The 16,075-nt window shown below is 37.6% G+C and overlaps 2 protein-coding genes across 4 annotated transcripts in view; both read right to left on the reverse strand.

The window, feature by feature from the left end:
* LOC139150899 (meiosis regulator and mRNA stability factor 1-like) overlaps positions 1–15,849 on the reverse strand; it is a 35,693-nt gene extending 19,844 nt beyond the window's left edge. Inside the window, exons 1-11 of the mRNA XM_070723356.1 lie at positions 15,709–15,849; positions 14,003–14,072; positions 12,078–13,460; positions 9,564–9,793; positions 7,418–7,535; positions 6,633–6,799; positions 5,672–5,838; positions 5,133–5,335; positions 3,808–4,133; positions 2,929–3,123; positions 1,712–1,887 (exon numbers count right to left, since the gene is read on the reverse strand). Coding sequence (XP_070579457.1) covers positions 1,712–1,887; positions 2,929–3,123; positions 3,808–4,133; positions 5,133–5,335; positions 5,672–5,838; positions 6,633–6,799; positions 7,418–7,535; positions 9,564–9,793; positions 12,078–13,460; positions 14,003–14,024 — 2,987 coding nt within the window. The 5' untranslated portion in view covers positions 14,025–14,072; positions 15,709–15,849. The remainder of the gene's footprint in view (positions 1–1,711; positions 1,888–2,928; positions 3,124–3,807; positions 4,134–5,132; positions 5,336–5,671; positions 5,839–6,632; positions 6,800–7,417; positions 7,536–9,563; positions 9,794–12,077; positions 13,461–14,002; positions 14,073–15,708) is intronic.
* LOC139150901 (alpha-N-acetylgalactosaminide alpha-2,6-sialyltransferase 5-like) overlaps positions 1–16,075 on the reverse strand; it is a 417,953-nt gene that overhangs the window by 279,711 nt on the left and 122,167 nt on the right. The window lies entirely within an intron of this gene.

The following is a 16,075-nucleotide window of genomic DNA, read 5'->3' on the forward strand; positions in this document are numbered from 1 at the left end:
TGGCTATATCACCCTAATTAGGAAAGTTCATTACTTATGCAATTACAAATTAATTAAAATGACACTGATAAATGTCTTTTTCAATGTTAAAGCAATGTGAGCTTAACATCTGTACAAAGTTTCATGAATTTGATGCAGTATTTCTTGACATATCAGCCTACTTACGAAACTTCAATAATTGACATGTTACTGCTACATGACCTGAAACAAATTGACGAGCATATGTATGAAATAGGTCAATGTCCTTGTACCAACTTTGAATGATACTGGTGGAAATATGTCTGACTTATGGCTTGGATCTGTACATCAGAAAATTGTAACAAAATCACCGCCATGCAGCGATATTTGATCTTACTGTTTAAAAAGTCAACACGTATATGTATGACATAAGTCAATGTACATGTACCAACTTTGAATAAGATCAGTTGAGACTTGCCAGAGTTATGGCTCTCGACATGAAACAACCATAACAAAATTGCTACCATGTGGCCATATTGGACCATCTCGTGAAACCAATCGACATACATATGTATAAATAAGTCAATGTCCTTGTACCAACTTTGAATAAATTTGCTTGATACATGTCTGAGTTATGGTTCCGGGCATGAAAAAATCGGAAAAAATGGCCACACGGCAGCCATATTGGATTGTATCACAAAACAAATCAATGTGCATATGTATGACATAGGTCAATGTCCTTGTACTAAGTTTGAATAAAATCGGTGAATAAAATCAGTTGAGACGTGCCCAAGTTTTGGCTAAGGACACGAAAAAATTGTAACAAAATGGCTGCCATGCAGCCATATTGGATCATATCATGAAACAAATTGACATACATATGTATGACATAGGTCAATGTCCTTGTACCAACTTTGAATAAAATCGGTTGAGATATGCCTGAGTATTATGGCTCTGTACATGAAAAAATCGTAACAAAATGGCCGCACGGCAGCCATATTGGATCGTATCACATAACAAATTGACATGCATATGTATGACAGTAGTCAATCTCCTTGTACCAACTTTGAATAAAATCAGTTAAAACATGTCTGAGTTATGGCTCTGTACATGAAAAAATTGTAATAAAATGGCCGCCTGGCGGCCATATTGGATCGTATCACAAAACAAATCGACGTGCATATCTATGAAATTGGTCAATGTCCTTGTACCAACGTTGAATAAAATCGGTTGAAACATGTCTGAGTTATGGCTCTGTACATGAAAAAATCGTAGCAAAATGGCCGCATGGCAGCCATATTGGATCGTATCACAAAACAAATTGACATGCATATCTATGACATTGGTCAATGTCCTTGTACCAACTTTGAATAAAATCGGTTGAAACATGTCTGAGTTATGGCTCTGTACATGAAAAAATTGTAATAAAATGGCCGTCTGGTGGCCATATTGGATCGTATCACAAAACAAATCGACGTGCATCTGTATGACATATGAAGTAATCCTTGTACCAAGTTTGAATGAAATCGCTCCTTGCATCTCTGAGGTATCCGCGTGAACGGACGCACGGACGCACGGACGCACACACGCACGGACATGACCAAACCTATAAGTCCCCCCGGACGGTGTCCGTGGGGACTAAAAATAGCATAGCTTGAATACACATGTAATTTGTTACACTTGTATTTGTTCATTTGCTGACATGGTTCTTCACATGGCACCTGGCTATAATCTCTCACTGAGTGAAACTTACCTCAAATAATCTAAATTTGAGTTGGGGTTTGGAGCAAGAGTAACATGAACTCTTTTATTTCCAATTCTATGTCTGTTGATGTGTGCTACGGCCAAGTGGGCATCTGCCATGCGTGGAACTCTGACTACCGCTTGCAAGGGTCCATCACCAGTTGACATGAATGTTATCTGCAGGACCTAGGTTCAATAGAAAATGTGGTTTATACAGGAACAGTCTCCGTATGTAAAGTAGAATTGTATACATAGTGCAGCAGTGTTTTCTCTGCATGTTTACTGAGGGGGAAATTTCTGCCCATTCATCAAAATTAGGGGGTGGATTTAACATTTCAGGGGGGGGGGGCAGAGACAACAGCAAATTCACAGGTCACTATACTATGTGCTTGGGTCACTGTCATATGGGAGTATTTGCTTGCTGTGTTTTATGCGCAATTTTCACGGTCAGTAACTTTTAACCCTTTCACCCCAGTTCCCTGTATACAGGTCCAACTTTACCATAGAAAACAATGGATTTGGGACAAACCATGGTGGTGAAAGGGTTAAAGGGCAGAAAATGGCTCAAAATGCGCAATTGCACAGTCAAGAGAAAAACCTGGTGCAGGATCTGAGGTAAATTATTTTACCTTTTCCTGCCACACAGTATCACTTCTCATTTGGCCAAGTCAGTAAAAAGTGGTATCTAGCCAAAATCTATGCATATTTTCATCTACTTGGCAGGGTATGTTATAGCATGTTACGTCTGTCAAAATCATGTTGATAGTATTTTTTTCAAATGTTCAAATCTTTATTAAAATGCAACATAATGGAATATGTTTTGCTTCACTAGTTTTAACCAGCTTGACCTGATGATGACATACCATCATGGAAGGATAAGGATTTCAATATTCTCAACTGACAGTGAGTCACTATCATTTGGCTGAATAACTGTGCAACATTCATTTACATTTTGCATAAATAATTGGCATTATATCAAGCTTCATGTAAGATGTAGAAGGAACATATACTTTTCTGCATCTCTACATGGAGAGTAAATACATGTTCATCTTCTTATACAGCAACTACAGGACAGCAAGCCAAAAACATTTTTACAGCAGCATGCTGAGTGATGGCTTAAAAATCAAGTTACAACCAATGCATCATTTAAGTATAAAGACAACTTCATTCAGTTGGAAGTTGAAAATATCAACTAAATTATTAATTTGAAAACATATATAATCTTACTTTGCATTGTTCTCTGAATACAGAGAGGAGAATTCTTCTCAGTTCTCTCTTGGGTAATTTCTCATCCAGATTTTCAACCAGGATCTCAATTCCATTGGGATACTGCGGTATATGTATACCACCAGGCAAGTTAAATACTGGTGACACTTTCCAAGATGACATCATTGGACCATACAGAGGTGATAGTGGTGAAGACTGGATTGAAAGAAGATGAAAACCAAGTAATACTCAACTGGACTTTCTAAATCAGACTTCACCTTGTTTGCTGACAACTTATAAGTGATAAAGTTTCATACACTGAAGTAATAAAATTTTGAAGGTTTTCGGTTAGCCTGGATACATGTAGAGCAGGCTAAAGGGTTATAGGCAGGGAGATATGATATGACCGTTCTTGCATAGCTCAAACTAAAACAATCTCATCCAACATTTGGTGCATTCAAGAAACCATACAACAACAAACTGCAGTGAAAGCCACCACAGGAGGGCCTCTGTGTTTTGTCTATGGCACGCATGACATCATCAGTTATTCCACTTGAATGTTGCCATACATTTGCTTGACTGAAAATATTTCAAGAGAGAAGTTAATGAGGATTAACTTAGAGAGAATTCATAAGTTGTTTTTTTTTCAGCACATTCAGAACATCAATCTTCAGCATAACCACTACAATTAGAAAGATCATGAAGCTAGATAACAATCTGCAAGAACTGAAACCATGAAGATGCACTCAATCTTGGCAACTGAGGAAGGGACTTTCATTATTAATCAAAATTTCAGAGGTGCTTGATGATTGTGTTGAATCAGACTCTCTCATGCCCCTGCATCAGATTTTCTCCCTTGAAATTTCAGCATAGGGAATGCCATTACTCATCTCAACTGACCTGTTTGTATCTGGCATTACCATGGATACTATCGTATGGAGAATATCTGCGATCTAGTTCTGGCATACTCTGGGCTCTTTGTCCATGGTGATAGTCATCTTGTTTTGCCTTGCTAAACGCACCGCTGTTATGCGTAGCTTTCCCATCATCGTCATCAGGGATCTTAGGGCTTTTGGCTTCCTGCATATCCCCATTCGCGTGATGGTAGAATCTGTTTCTTCTCCTGTTGGTGTCTGGATCCTTGCATTTCTGCTCAGAGTGCATGTGTTCCTGTTTCTCCTGGTACAACTGCTGTTGTATCATCAATGCTCCCCGGCAGGGTTTCTCTGGGTAGTAGAAAGTGTATGAGGTGTAAATTGACTTGTTCCTGATCATTATGGCAGCAGACATACACGTATCACTCTCATATTAGAACAGGCTCTTTCCCTGTCATTAGTACTGGTGCTATGGACCGGTATGAGAGTTCATCTTCAGTGGATTATGCATGCACAACAGCTTCATCTCTATAATTGAAAACCTGTCAAATTTTTTTGAAGTTATAAATATTCATGAGCTATCATTCAGCCAATTAGATGATATGATTGTCACAGGAGAATGCAGGGGTCTGGGTGGTGTCATCTGTTGTGGTTTTGTAAAGGCAAGACAGGTGTAGAGAGAAAGTTCATCACACCTCTACCTGTACAAGTTATGTCCTCCACATTTCCACTCACATACACTCCAAAAACAATAGATGTGATTAGCTAACTCCAGCACACTATGATTAATGGACTGACAAATGTTAACCATTCTTTTCTATACCCCTTCACTAGTCATATCAACAATTCCTACTGTTAACTCTTGAGGTTTTCCCCAAATTGGCAAAGTCATGTATACAATACCGGTACATGTATTACACTATTTCATTGAAATTGAACAACTGTGAGTGGAAGTTATCAACTGAACAAGCTTCAAACAAGATGTCAAGATTAATTCCTGAAAATCTTGTGAAATTACAATAATACTACATTAGCTTTTGGAAAAGATGTTTGCATGCCATTAAATGCAAAGTAGATAGCAAATATCAATCAGATTGGACTAGCAACTTACATGGTTGACAAGCAGCTAACATGGAATAGTTAACGGATTGTGGACAGCTACCTTTGGCAGGTTCTTCATCACTCATCATTGAGTGGAAAAAGGTTGACTTCTACACCAACATTTTACCATTTCTCGATGTCACAAAAGATAAGGAACTTGTACATGAAAAGAGAATGCTCTCTGCTCAACTACAGTCATACTAAAGTATTTTGTACATGATCTAATTTTGATAGCTACACTTCTCATACCTGGTGTCAGGCCATCCCCATTTATCGGTACAGGTAGAGTCTCTTCTGGTGTCCCTGTGTTCTTCTTGTCTTTCCTGTCTGGCGACCTGAAACCTCTCCTCTCACTGTACTTCAATGCCTGGTGTCCACATTTAAACTTGTTTGCGAATGATACCGTGATTTTGCTACCATACACATCCTCACCGTCCATTCTCTTCTGCGCTCTGTTTAACAGTTATGAACATCTTAGTGAAAAGTCAGTAAAACTTCAGATGAAATGAACACTTTTCAATAAAGGAAGGTACATTTCACCTCAGACAGCAGACATTGCATCACATTCAAATCAAAGTACGTACAAAATATTTATTCACAGATTTTGTGTGAGTGCTTTGACACTGATCAAACAGACTTCTTGAAATGCACGGCTCAATTTCATCCCAAAATCATTTGGGCTTTTCAAACCTATGGATGTGCAGGACGCAATCCTTAAAATCCTACTGTACATGTCATCTGCAGAAGTGCAAAGTGCAATTCTTTGACATTTTAACCCTGAAACTCACCTCATGGCACTGTCAGATGTTGGAAATTTCACTATTGCTGTGCTGCCTGTGATGTTTACTCTGCCACCACAATTGTCAGAAAGCTGACGGAGTCTGTTCCGTAGCTGACCATACTCCTTTCCCATTGGCAAATTGCTGACCAGCAATTCTACACTTTCACTCACACTCTGCAAAATAATGATGATCATTTTCAGATTCAGTAGCTTTTTACCAGGGTCCATACACTCAGTAAAATTCAATGACTTTTATCTGCTGATGTGCAGTATGCTCAGAAGGTTGTATCTGATTGGTTGACTGTCACTATTCACAGCAACTTAGGGAGTCTTTTTGTATTATTTTATTGGATATCAGCTTCCGAGATGCTGCACATCAGCCCACTTTTTTCAGCAATTTCCAAGGACTTCAGGAGCTGTTAAAAATACCACTTTCCAGATATCATTTTACAATATATCATTTTTATAAATCACTTTACACATCTTTTTTTGATATCACAACTGATCATTTTGTAATTTTTGAAAATCGTGCATGGATTATCCATTTTCCAGGATTTTCGTAATCACGGACTTTTCCAGGACTTTCAAGAGGCTTTAAAATTCAACAATAATCAAGGACTTTCCAGGAGCGTAAAGACCCTGTTTTCACATCCATGCACATGCAATAATCCAAAAGCAATTGGCAAAGAATCAACCTTATCCAAGGACCATAAAGACAATGCACCACTATCTTTAGAATGGATGTTTACCGAAATGTCATTTGCAGACACTTTTCTCTGAAAAGCAAAGTTCCACATTTTACTCTCCCTCTCCATGGCTGAAATGGTATACTTTCTTGTTCTTCTTCAGTTTAATATTAATTATGTTAGTAATGGTATTTCAGCCAAAATATTTCAGGCAGTTTAATTGATGCGGCCACCTTGGTTTCCTGATATTTTCAGCTGAGACTAGTTCAGGCAAATGTTTACCTTTACTGGTGATCTGAATGGAACTTCGTTAAGAATATCTGTATAGCAAACATGTTCATGTGCGCAGGCTAGCAGAGCCTCTGCTACTTCTGGACGATGAATCAAGATGACTTTGAAATTGTGACGATGCCGCAGATCAGACAAATCATTGGCAAAGTTGACATCACCTAGAAAACAAAAATATGATCATATAAATATAATCACAGATGTTTTTTAGTAAGTGCAATTAATAACTTAAACATTCCTGCTATCATGATGCACTTCTGACAAAACATCAGTTTCCAACTGACAGATCTATGTCATACATAAAGTTTTCCAAGATCAGAGAATGCAATATATACATGTTCACAATATTGATGTTATTGATGAGGCATTTTCCAAGAAAATTCAACGTTGAGTAAAATACCCCATTAACCGGTATCATGAGATGTGTATCTTTTGAGTAGGACTGAAGATGCTCCAAAAATTTAGATATGATCACAAGTCTCACTGACAGTGGTTCAAATGGAACAGCTGGCAAATCCTTGACTACTGCTGTATAGGATAAACACTCTTTGGACTGTACTATGTTATAGTACATGAGGCACTGTTTTCCGTTGTAAATGAAGATTATGAAAACTGATTCTTGCTTTTAAAGAGGACATCTATTCCACAATATAAGAAATCTGCATGAATCAGTTATTTTTAAACCTCCCCTTTAAATTGTAAAGTTTCAATGAAGATACAAGGGTTGGTCAAGTCTGAAAACCTATCAAAGACATATTAAATATTCAATTCAACATTACCTGAAATGAGGACCACAGTAGATGGTACACTGTGGGTATCAGAGAAACGTCTCAAACTCTGCCGCAATTTGTCATCAGCAGCATTCTTGGCTGTGGCATTGATATGAGCAACTGTTACCTGTTATGAATATATTGGTATGTCTGAGTAATAACATACTAGAATGTCATTATAAAATGTATAAAGTTTCATCAAGTATGGATCCAATCTATAGCAAAAGAAAACTGTACTGAGATGCAACTACACAGAGAGAAGTAATGCATTTTACCATAATGCGAAACTAAATCAATTTACACATACAGAATACTTCAAAAGTTTTAAAATTTCCAACAATACTTAAAGTTTTAAAATTTTCCGAGTACTATGATAAAATGGCAACATTAATTGTAAACAGAACAGCATTAGACCTTATTCTGCCTGGCCTGTAACTTCCCCATCTGTCATGTCAGTGCAAAGCATTATCATATCCTAATGCCTATATCATTTTATCCTGTAAACGTACAATATCAGCTATGATATTTTACGATAAATGTCAAAATATGTCATCAGTTTTGGAGTGTTCCTGAACTACATTTGAAACTTTCAAGTAAACAGAGTAAATGAACAAAATGGTTGCTGCTCTACCACAAAAACCTTTGAAACACTTTTCAGTAGGAACAAGAATATTTTAGGTAGCTAAGTACAGTATAGTTTTTGACTACTGCAATATTATCCTATGCTTGTTCCATTGAACTTCTTCTCATTTTGTACAAGCTCAAGGGAAAAATTTAAGGGTCACATGGCACAGTATAAACCAGTAACTTCAAACAGGTAGGGAATATGTGGCCTGACAGTGAGTGACATTGCATAAGCATCAGCTTTTGACATGGTAACTTTCAGTGTAAACAAACTAAAGGGCTACCTCTTTCCACTGCAACATCGTATAGTTTATATATGAAGCCTGTATACATAAATATTTCCATATTTATGTGCTTGGCGAATTAAATATAGCTCCAAAATTTATGATTTTTCCTATCATGCTGAAAATTCTGGGCATGGGGTATATGATAAATTTGGTAATTACCCAAATATCACCTGCGCCATGTGTCGTATCAGCATTCGTGTCATTTGTGCTGCATCACTTGACTTCGTCCGGAGTCTGAATCGGCACAAATGACACTGATGCTGATACATTGCAGGAACAGTATATATTGGGTAATAATATCTAAGTAACAAGCCAAAAACTACGCATATTTTCACCTACTTGGCAGGGTATCTTATATGGTAGGTTACGTCAGTAAAAGTCATGTTATGTTGTCAACAGCCTTTAAATATTCAAGTCATTGTTGAAATATAACATATGCAACATGTTAAGGTAGAGACACACGTTAGATGATACTTATTTAAACTCACTTTTCTCAATAAATTTCACTTTTAGACCCACACATTATATATTTTCTGTTAGCCCTACATCTCAACATTATGAAAAATATGTTTATTTTCCGAAATCACAGTGTTTGTGACCATTTCTCTCAAAAATATGCGTTTTTGAGTTTTTTTACCTAAAAAAAATTAGGTGTTACAGGACTATGGCGACTTGAGATCTTTTAACAGAAATCAACAATTGAGTAGTCTGGGGAAAAAACGGTGTCCCAGATTTTTTCTATTCCCTTTTGTTTCAGCACAATAAGGTGTGAAAGTAACAACTCTGGGTTTTTGAATAAATTACCGGGTTTCGTTCACTTCAGCAAGAATTTCTCTTGTTCTATCAATTTTACCGAAAATCTGGGACACCGTTTTTTCCCCAGACTACTCAATTGTTGATTTCTGTTAAAAGATCTCAAGTCGCCATAGTCCTGTAACACCTAATTTTTTTTAGGTAAAAAAACTCAAAAACGCATATTTTGAGAGAAATGGTCACAAACACTGTGATTTCGGAAAATAAACATATTTTTCATAATGTTGAGATATAGGGCTAACAGAAAATATATAATGTGTGGGGTCTAAAAGTGAAATTTATTGAGAAAAAGTGAGTTTAAAATAAGTATCATCTAACGTGTGTCTCTACCTTAATACACTGCACTGGTTTTAACGGACTTTACCTGGTGGTAAAATATGAACTTGGGAAGATAAGGATTCAGTATTGTTGATTAAAAAAAATGCAGGTACCTGGGCATCATTCAGTTCTTGAATGACCTGTGAATTTTCCTTGTTGATATCACATACACACATAAACTCTGCTTCCCGGTGACCCTGGAAAAACCTCTCTCTGATTTTCTGGACCACTGCCAATGCAGATTTACTGTTTGGAACTGGACAGTTCTCAATATCCCAGAACACACCGATAGCTGGCAGGGACTCTGAAGAAACTGTGCATGACGAACTTGTTTCTGATTTTGCTGTAATACAGGGAAAGACAAAAGAAATTCATTGTCAGCCACTAAACAAAGAAAAAATTTCCACTACATTCACTGTCATTCACTAGTGTTTTTCTTTATTTGTTGCATAAAAAGTAAAATTTCTGTGTATGTGTATTTCAATATGTGAACTGATAAAAGTATTGGAAGGCATTGAAGACCATAGATTACACCACTTGTCTCGAAACTGAAGGAAACTTAGTCAAAGACAATGAACTCTAGATTCCCATCCCAGATTGGCAATGATTCCCCCTGCATCCCTCCTCCCAAAAAAATTCCCCAAAACATTTATGTGAGCATCTAAACTGTGTTTGCTACTTTGTCTTCAAGGACAAATTTCAAGTGTCCATTTGACATTCCATCAAAAGAGCTAACAACTGTTTCTCTAAAAAGAGAAGTTGGCATGGGGTAGGAAACGTGATATGGCATGACATGATAATAATTTTTTATCATGGAAGACATCAATGCATCAAGCACACATCAGTGATTTGTAAGGAGTGCATGGTACACTCTCTGACCTTGTACATCAAAAGATTCAACTGTTTGTTTACAGTACACTATGCCCATCCATCCACTGATGTGGAAAATGTAGTTACCACATTAAAATGCACTTGGCAGTATGTCAAGTTTTCTTGTGACCATTTATTTTTGCTTAGGAATATTGCTGATAATGAACAGTAATTGTGACCATCAAATTACATGAAGTATCAATATAATGTTATGAACATTCTGTGATGGGGCATATGAGATTAACTGGCATCTTTAAAACAGAACTTCATCTTTCCTATACTTGTATGTTGTTGTTCTTTCAATAATGTGGTGACAAAGCTACATACTATAAACATTTATTGATGTTGTTGTATCTCCTTCTACAGAAACCTGCATGAAGTGAGATACACCTATGCGAATTATGTTACTTTTTTTAAAATCAGAAATTCCTTGTGCAACTACAACTGACCTATTTCATGCTACAAATGCGTTCACATCAAAACATTGATCAAGGACGAAAGGCGCTCTAAGGAATGCTGACATCACTTATTGACATGACATATCTTACACTTACATAGAGTAGCTATCATGTAACAGTGGTTCTGAGTTAACCTGGGGCACACTTAATGTGACCTTCATAGAGTGGGTCATGGCCATACACAAATACCCCTTCTAATGACAAATTGGTAGACACAGCGTTTCTCCTTTCTGTCTGTCAGCTTTCATTGTCTGGGAGCTTCCTTTTTCCAGCATAAATATTCAACAACACTGTCACAACAGGCCAAAAGTTTAAAACTAACGGTAATAAATAGATAAACATCAATATAGGATATAAGACCAAGGTAATACGGTGAAAAGTGAACAAATGAGAAACTGCCCCTTCTGAAGTAAAATAGTTACCAATATCATGCAATAGACCCTATAGCTACCTAACCCTTGTGTGTCCATTGTAGACACTGGTGAGGATAGCCATACGTTGAAAAAATTCAAGGCAATTTTCAAATTTCAAGTCAAATGAAAGCTCCATTTCGGACTAACTGTTGGTACATGTGTGATGCTGTTTATACGCATCAGGGAACTGGTATAAAGTAACAAACAAATGAACAATATAAATAGCTTGTGACAGGAACTCAATGGTGATACCTGTGCTAAAGCTGCTGCTGGTGTTTTTATTGTAACTGTTCTTTGATTAGCTACATTCTCTCAAAACTGCTTGCGATGAGCTTCTGTAATAATATCTGAATGTCATCCTGTTTTAGACCTCTATGAATATGAACATGAATATGTCATTGAGTACAATTTTCATGGAGCCAAAAAAAATTGGGGTCACTTTACACTGTGAAGATGAAATTTGACTGGACTAAAACTTGCGACACTACCAGTAGACACACACTTCATGAATGATGTCAAATAAGAAGACCGTATTTCTAGAACTCATTTCACAACTTGTCTCACACGACAGCCAAAAGGGTGGCACACAACAGTTTTTACAGTCAATGTGCCCCACCACCAGATATCAATGGACATCACATGTTCATGTGTAATGATCTTACCTGGCAGTCCTGTTTGAATGTTAAAATACTTATTTCATTTCATTTCACACTCTATTTGTGTATGGAGTTTTGAATGGTCTTACTTGTAATGCATGCAAACTTTACACAGTTCATGAGTTTTTGTCAGCAGATTGCCTAATCAAAGAATAAAATACACTGAAATTTTGAATGAGCAATGAATTGAATTGTTGGAAAAATTGAAAGCTAAATAATTTATGTCTTACCTAAAGCTGCTTGCACAGCAGCTGCTATACACTGTTCTTGAGTTGGTGGTGTTTTCCTGTCTTGACTGCTGGGAAGGCACTGTGTTGCTGCCCTCCAATCTGGATCTCCCACTATTGGACCTTTACTTTGATGTACAGGGCTCTGTCCCAGTGACTGCGAACCTGTGTGATGCATGGGACTCTGGCCAGGGAACTGTCGCTGCAGTCTTCGTATTGGACTGGAGTTGGCTGAGGATGGCTGAGAACTATGCCTACTGCTTGCTGCTTGTTGAGTTTGCTCTTGAAGGAGTGCAAGTAACTTCTGGGAGTCCACACCCCCTGTGTTTTGTGGTGCAATCTGGGATGGAAGAAGTGGGCCACCAGTCACCTGTGTTGTGACTCTGCTACTCGGTACTGCCTGTCCCTGCACTGCAACTCCAGGGAATGAAAAGGATTGCTGAACTGTTGTCATGTTAGATTGCAGGACAGACAGAAGTTGGTTGCTGAGGTCTTGGTTGGTTGGATATTGCACACCACTATTCACACCATTCATTTGTTGCACACCTGGTACAGGTTGCTGATATCCATACATTATAGGTGGATAAAGAGGTGTAACTGTGCTGTGGTGTACTGGTGCCCATAGACCACTCTGTGGTAGAGTGTTGTGCTCGGGATAGGAATGGTACAACATAGGGTTATACATGCTATGGATGGGTATCTCTGGCTGCGTACTTGTAGGCTTGTAAGGAGGATTTTCTTTACGTTTGTCAGACACATCATGCAACTCTGCTGTATTTTTGCTTTCTCTCTTCTCTGTATCACTATGGTTCTTATCAGATGTTTTACTTTGATGGCTTTCGCAGCTATCTTTGTCAGTTGTGTCTTCCCTTGAACTATGTGAACTCTCTTCTGGGCTTCTGCTTCTCTGCCTATGTCTTGTTCTTGCAGGATGGGTGCCACTCTCATATAATGATGTACCAGACCCATGGTTTTCTGAGCTGGCTATGTAATCGTGTGGGCTGTCTCTGCTATTTCTGTAATCTGTACCACTGCTGTACACCATGCTGCCTTGATAGTGTGAACTGTGGTACCTGGAGCTGTGACTAACTTTGTTTAGTCTGGGGCTACTTGTGCGAGGTGAACAACTTCGAAACCGGGAGGACCCACCCCTATAGTGAGGTGAGCCCTGTCGATAATCATGGCTTTCACGGGGGCTGGCACTCCTATGATGACGAAATGGTTTTCCATCTCTCAGATAGTGATGATGGTGGTGAGGACTATCTTGATCTCTGTTGCTTGGGCTGAATCTTTCATGCGTTCTGTAATTCCTCTTCTTTTTCTGAAGCCCATCAACAGCCGATTCATGATAACGACTCTCACCACTGTCATCACTGGACTCATTCCCTGTCAACATAATCAAATTAAGTTCAACCTTACACGATTTTCAAAATGATTTTGTGTATTGTTTTTCAGGTTTTTGTAAAATACTGTGACATAATTTGTACTGTAACAAAGTTAATAAAAATAATATGCTATATATATATATATATATATATATATATATATATATATATATATATATATATATATATATATATATATATATAAACTTTGAATACACTTTACGTGAAAGTAAAATTATGGAAAAATGTTGACCTAGATCATAGTGAGATAACTCAAAGGTTTACTCACATCAAGTGATTTGGGCCAAGATATGCAAGTACATATTGCAAATGCCTATAGATTTAACCTTATTCAGCATTTATGTAAGTACTGTAAATACATTATACTAAATTTATTAATACTTTGTCCCAGTTAGCAGGCCATACCTGGTATACTTTTGAAACCAATTCAATAAAACATATTTCCAAACCCTCATTGAATAAATGGGATTTCATATGAAATGGCATTGTTGATTGTTGTTGTGACTTGTTCATTAATCTTACCTTTCCCTTCTAATCTGCTCATATCTGATGTTATCCATCAAAGTCACTCCAACCAATAGCATTCTTCTTCCTATAAGAGGAGTTGGAATATCAAATGTTACACCCCTGGATAATGTAATATTAATTAAATGACAACTTATGAGCTATTGTTTTAATTATGGTCAGTCAGAAAGATAAACAGTGGGGTTCAACACTGCCTGCTTGACACTGACGTAATACAGACATCAGCCATAGAGACCTTCCCATGATTACAGTACAACTCCAATTGTTCAATACAAACTGGATAAATCAGAGGAGCTTGGACACGCCATACCAAAACACAGCGAACTAAAACAACCTTGTCCAAAACCATTTTGTGCTGAGTGTTACTTTGTCTGCAGCCACTGCCAAAACAGTTATTCCTCCTCTACCTCTTTCACCAATACTTAGCTAATCCCTGGTACCAGTCTTATAAATCACTATAATTTACAGTCATCAATTTGATGGAACACAATACTAGACAGCACAGCATTATCTTGAATGGCCCCGATGCAATGTAATCACTGTCTCCCAGAAAAGTTTTTCCAAATTCTCATAGAGATACATTATACTAAGTTGCACCATTAAATAAAATCAATAGGTTAATTGTGCAAAAGCTAAGCAGCATCTTCAATGATATACAGGTATACTGTTTCCATTTGTTTGATCTGTCTCTCAAGTATATACTTGTGTTTATTCCGTTGGAGGAATATTTTTAATGCAGTGAGTGTAAATTGAGATCATACAAAACTCCAATTTGTTTGATTACAATATATTGCCACAGCTGTCAGGAAGCTCCATCACTGTCCCTGACCTTGTCCTTAATTTAAGAAGTTTTGCAATGTGATAAACATTGACAGATAAAATATATGAGAGGAAGTTAAAATGGAAGTTCTTGAACTGATAAAAGATAATTGTATTATACAATTGCTGCGGTGTGTATGTATACGATATTCATATAAGATAAAAAAGTTATGACGATCTCAACTTTATTACTAACACATGATTGACCATTTCCACATACATTGATCACGACTGTAACTTCTTTCATGGCATTAGTATCAGTTACGACTGGAAGATGAGTGTAATATTACTATCAGATATCTACAGCAAGAGGCCACAGAGGGATTTCTACTTGTTTTGTTTTGACAGTTGAAGAAAGAAACCATAAACATTACATCAAACTTCTAGGGTAGCAGGTAAGTTTAAAAACGCACACATAAAGTCGACCTCTTCATAATTTCGTCAACCGTCAGGTCATCCAGCGAAATATGCATCACAAAAGCTAACCTTTTGTCTCATAACTTTGAAGGACTTCACGCCTATTCGCGTTTGGAGTACGAGCGAACTCAGAAGGACCTCGCTCGCTCCTCGCTCGTACTCCAAACACGAATAGGCGTGAAGATTCAATGAAAGGTGCATTTAAGAAGTTACGAACTAATTCTCTTGGTATAAAAAAATGCCTGACATGACCGAAGTTAGCAAGTAAGTATGAATGCAAAACAAACGTAGTCAAATACACATCACGCATTCAGGCAGCGCGAAATTGTGTAACACTGGCTGTTCAACCATACAACAACGTACGACAGCACGGGATATGACTATACCTGGTTTCAATGTAATATTTTTCAAATACACACAACAACAACATAATACCGAGGTTGTTATCAGTGACAGCACGTTCTTACCTGTCCAAGTTATTTTTTGGAGCAGGTCTAACCATCCATAGCTACGGTTGAGAGAAGGGCAGCCGCGTTAGTTTCTGCGTGCACCACTGCACTGTTGCGTCTCCTCGTGTCTACTTCCTTCCTTGACGTTATGAAACTCTGACCTCCCTGTTGTGGACACTGGCTTCACTTACTTAACCCCCCGGAAGTAATTATTTGATCCTATATTTTAGCCGTGAAAGAATGCAACTTTAATGGTAAGATGATAGGCTTTATTGATAAAACCACATGTCCAAGGTGGGATCTTTAAAAGGTGGAATTTCACCGCCACAAAATCAACTGCTCTTCTTTTTTCTTCTGTATTTATATTTGCACGATCTGCTTATTA

This window comes from Ptychodera flava, chromosome 15, assembly GCF_041260155.1.
Source record: "Ptychodera flava strain L36383 chromosome 15, AS_Pfla_20210202, whole genome shotgun sequence".
In the NCBI taxonomy this organism is placed as follows: domain Eukaryota; kingdom Metazoa; phylum Hemichordata; class Enteropneusta; family Ptychoderidae; genus Ptychodera; species Ptychodera flava.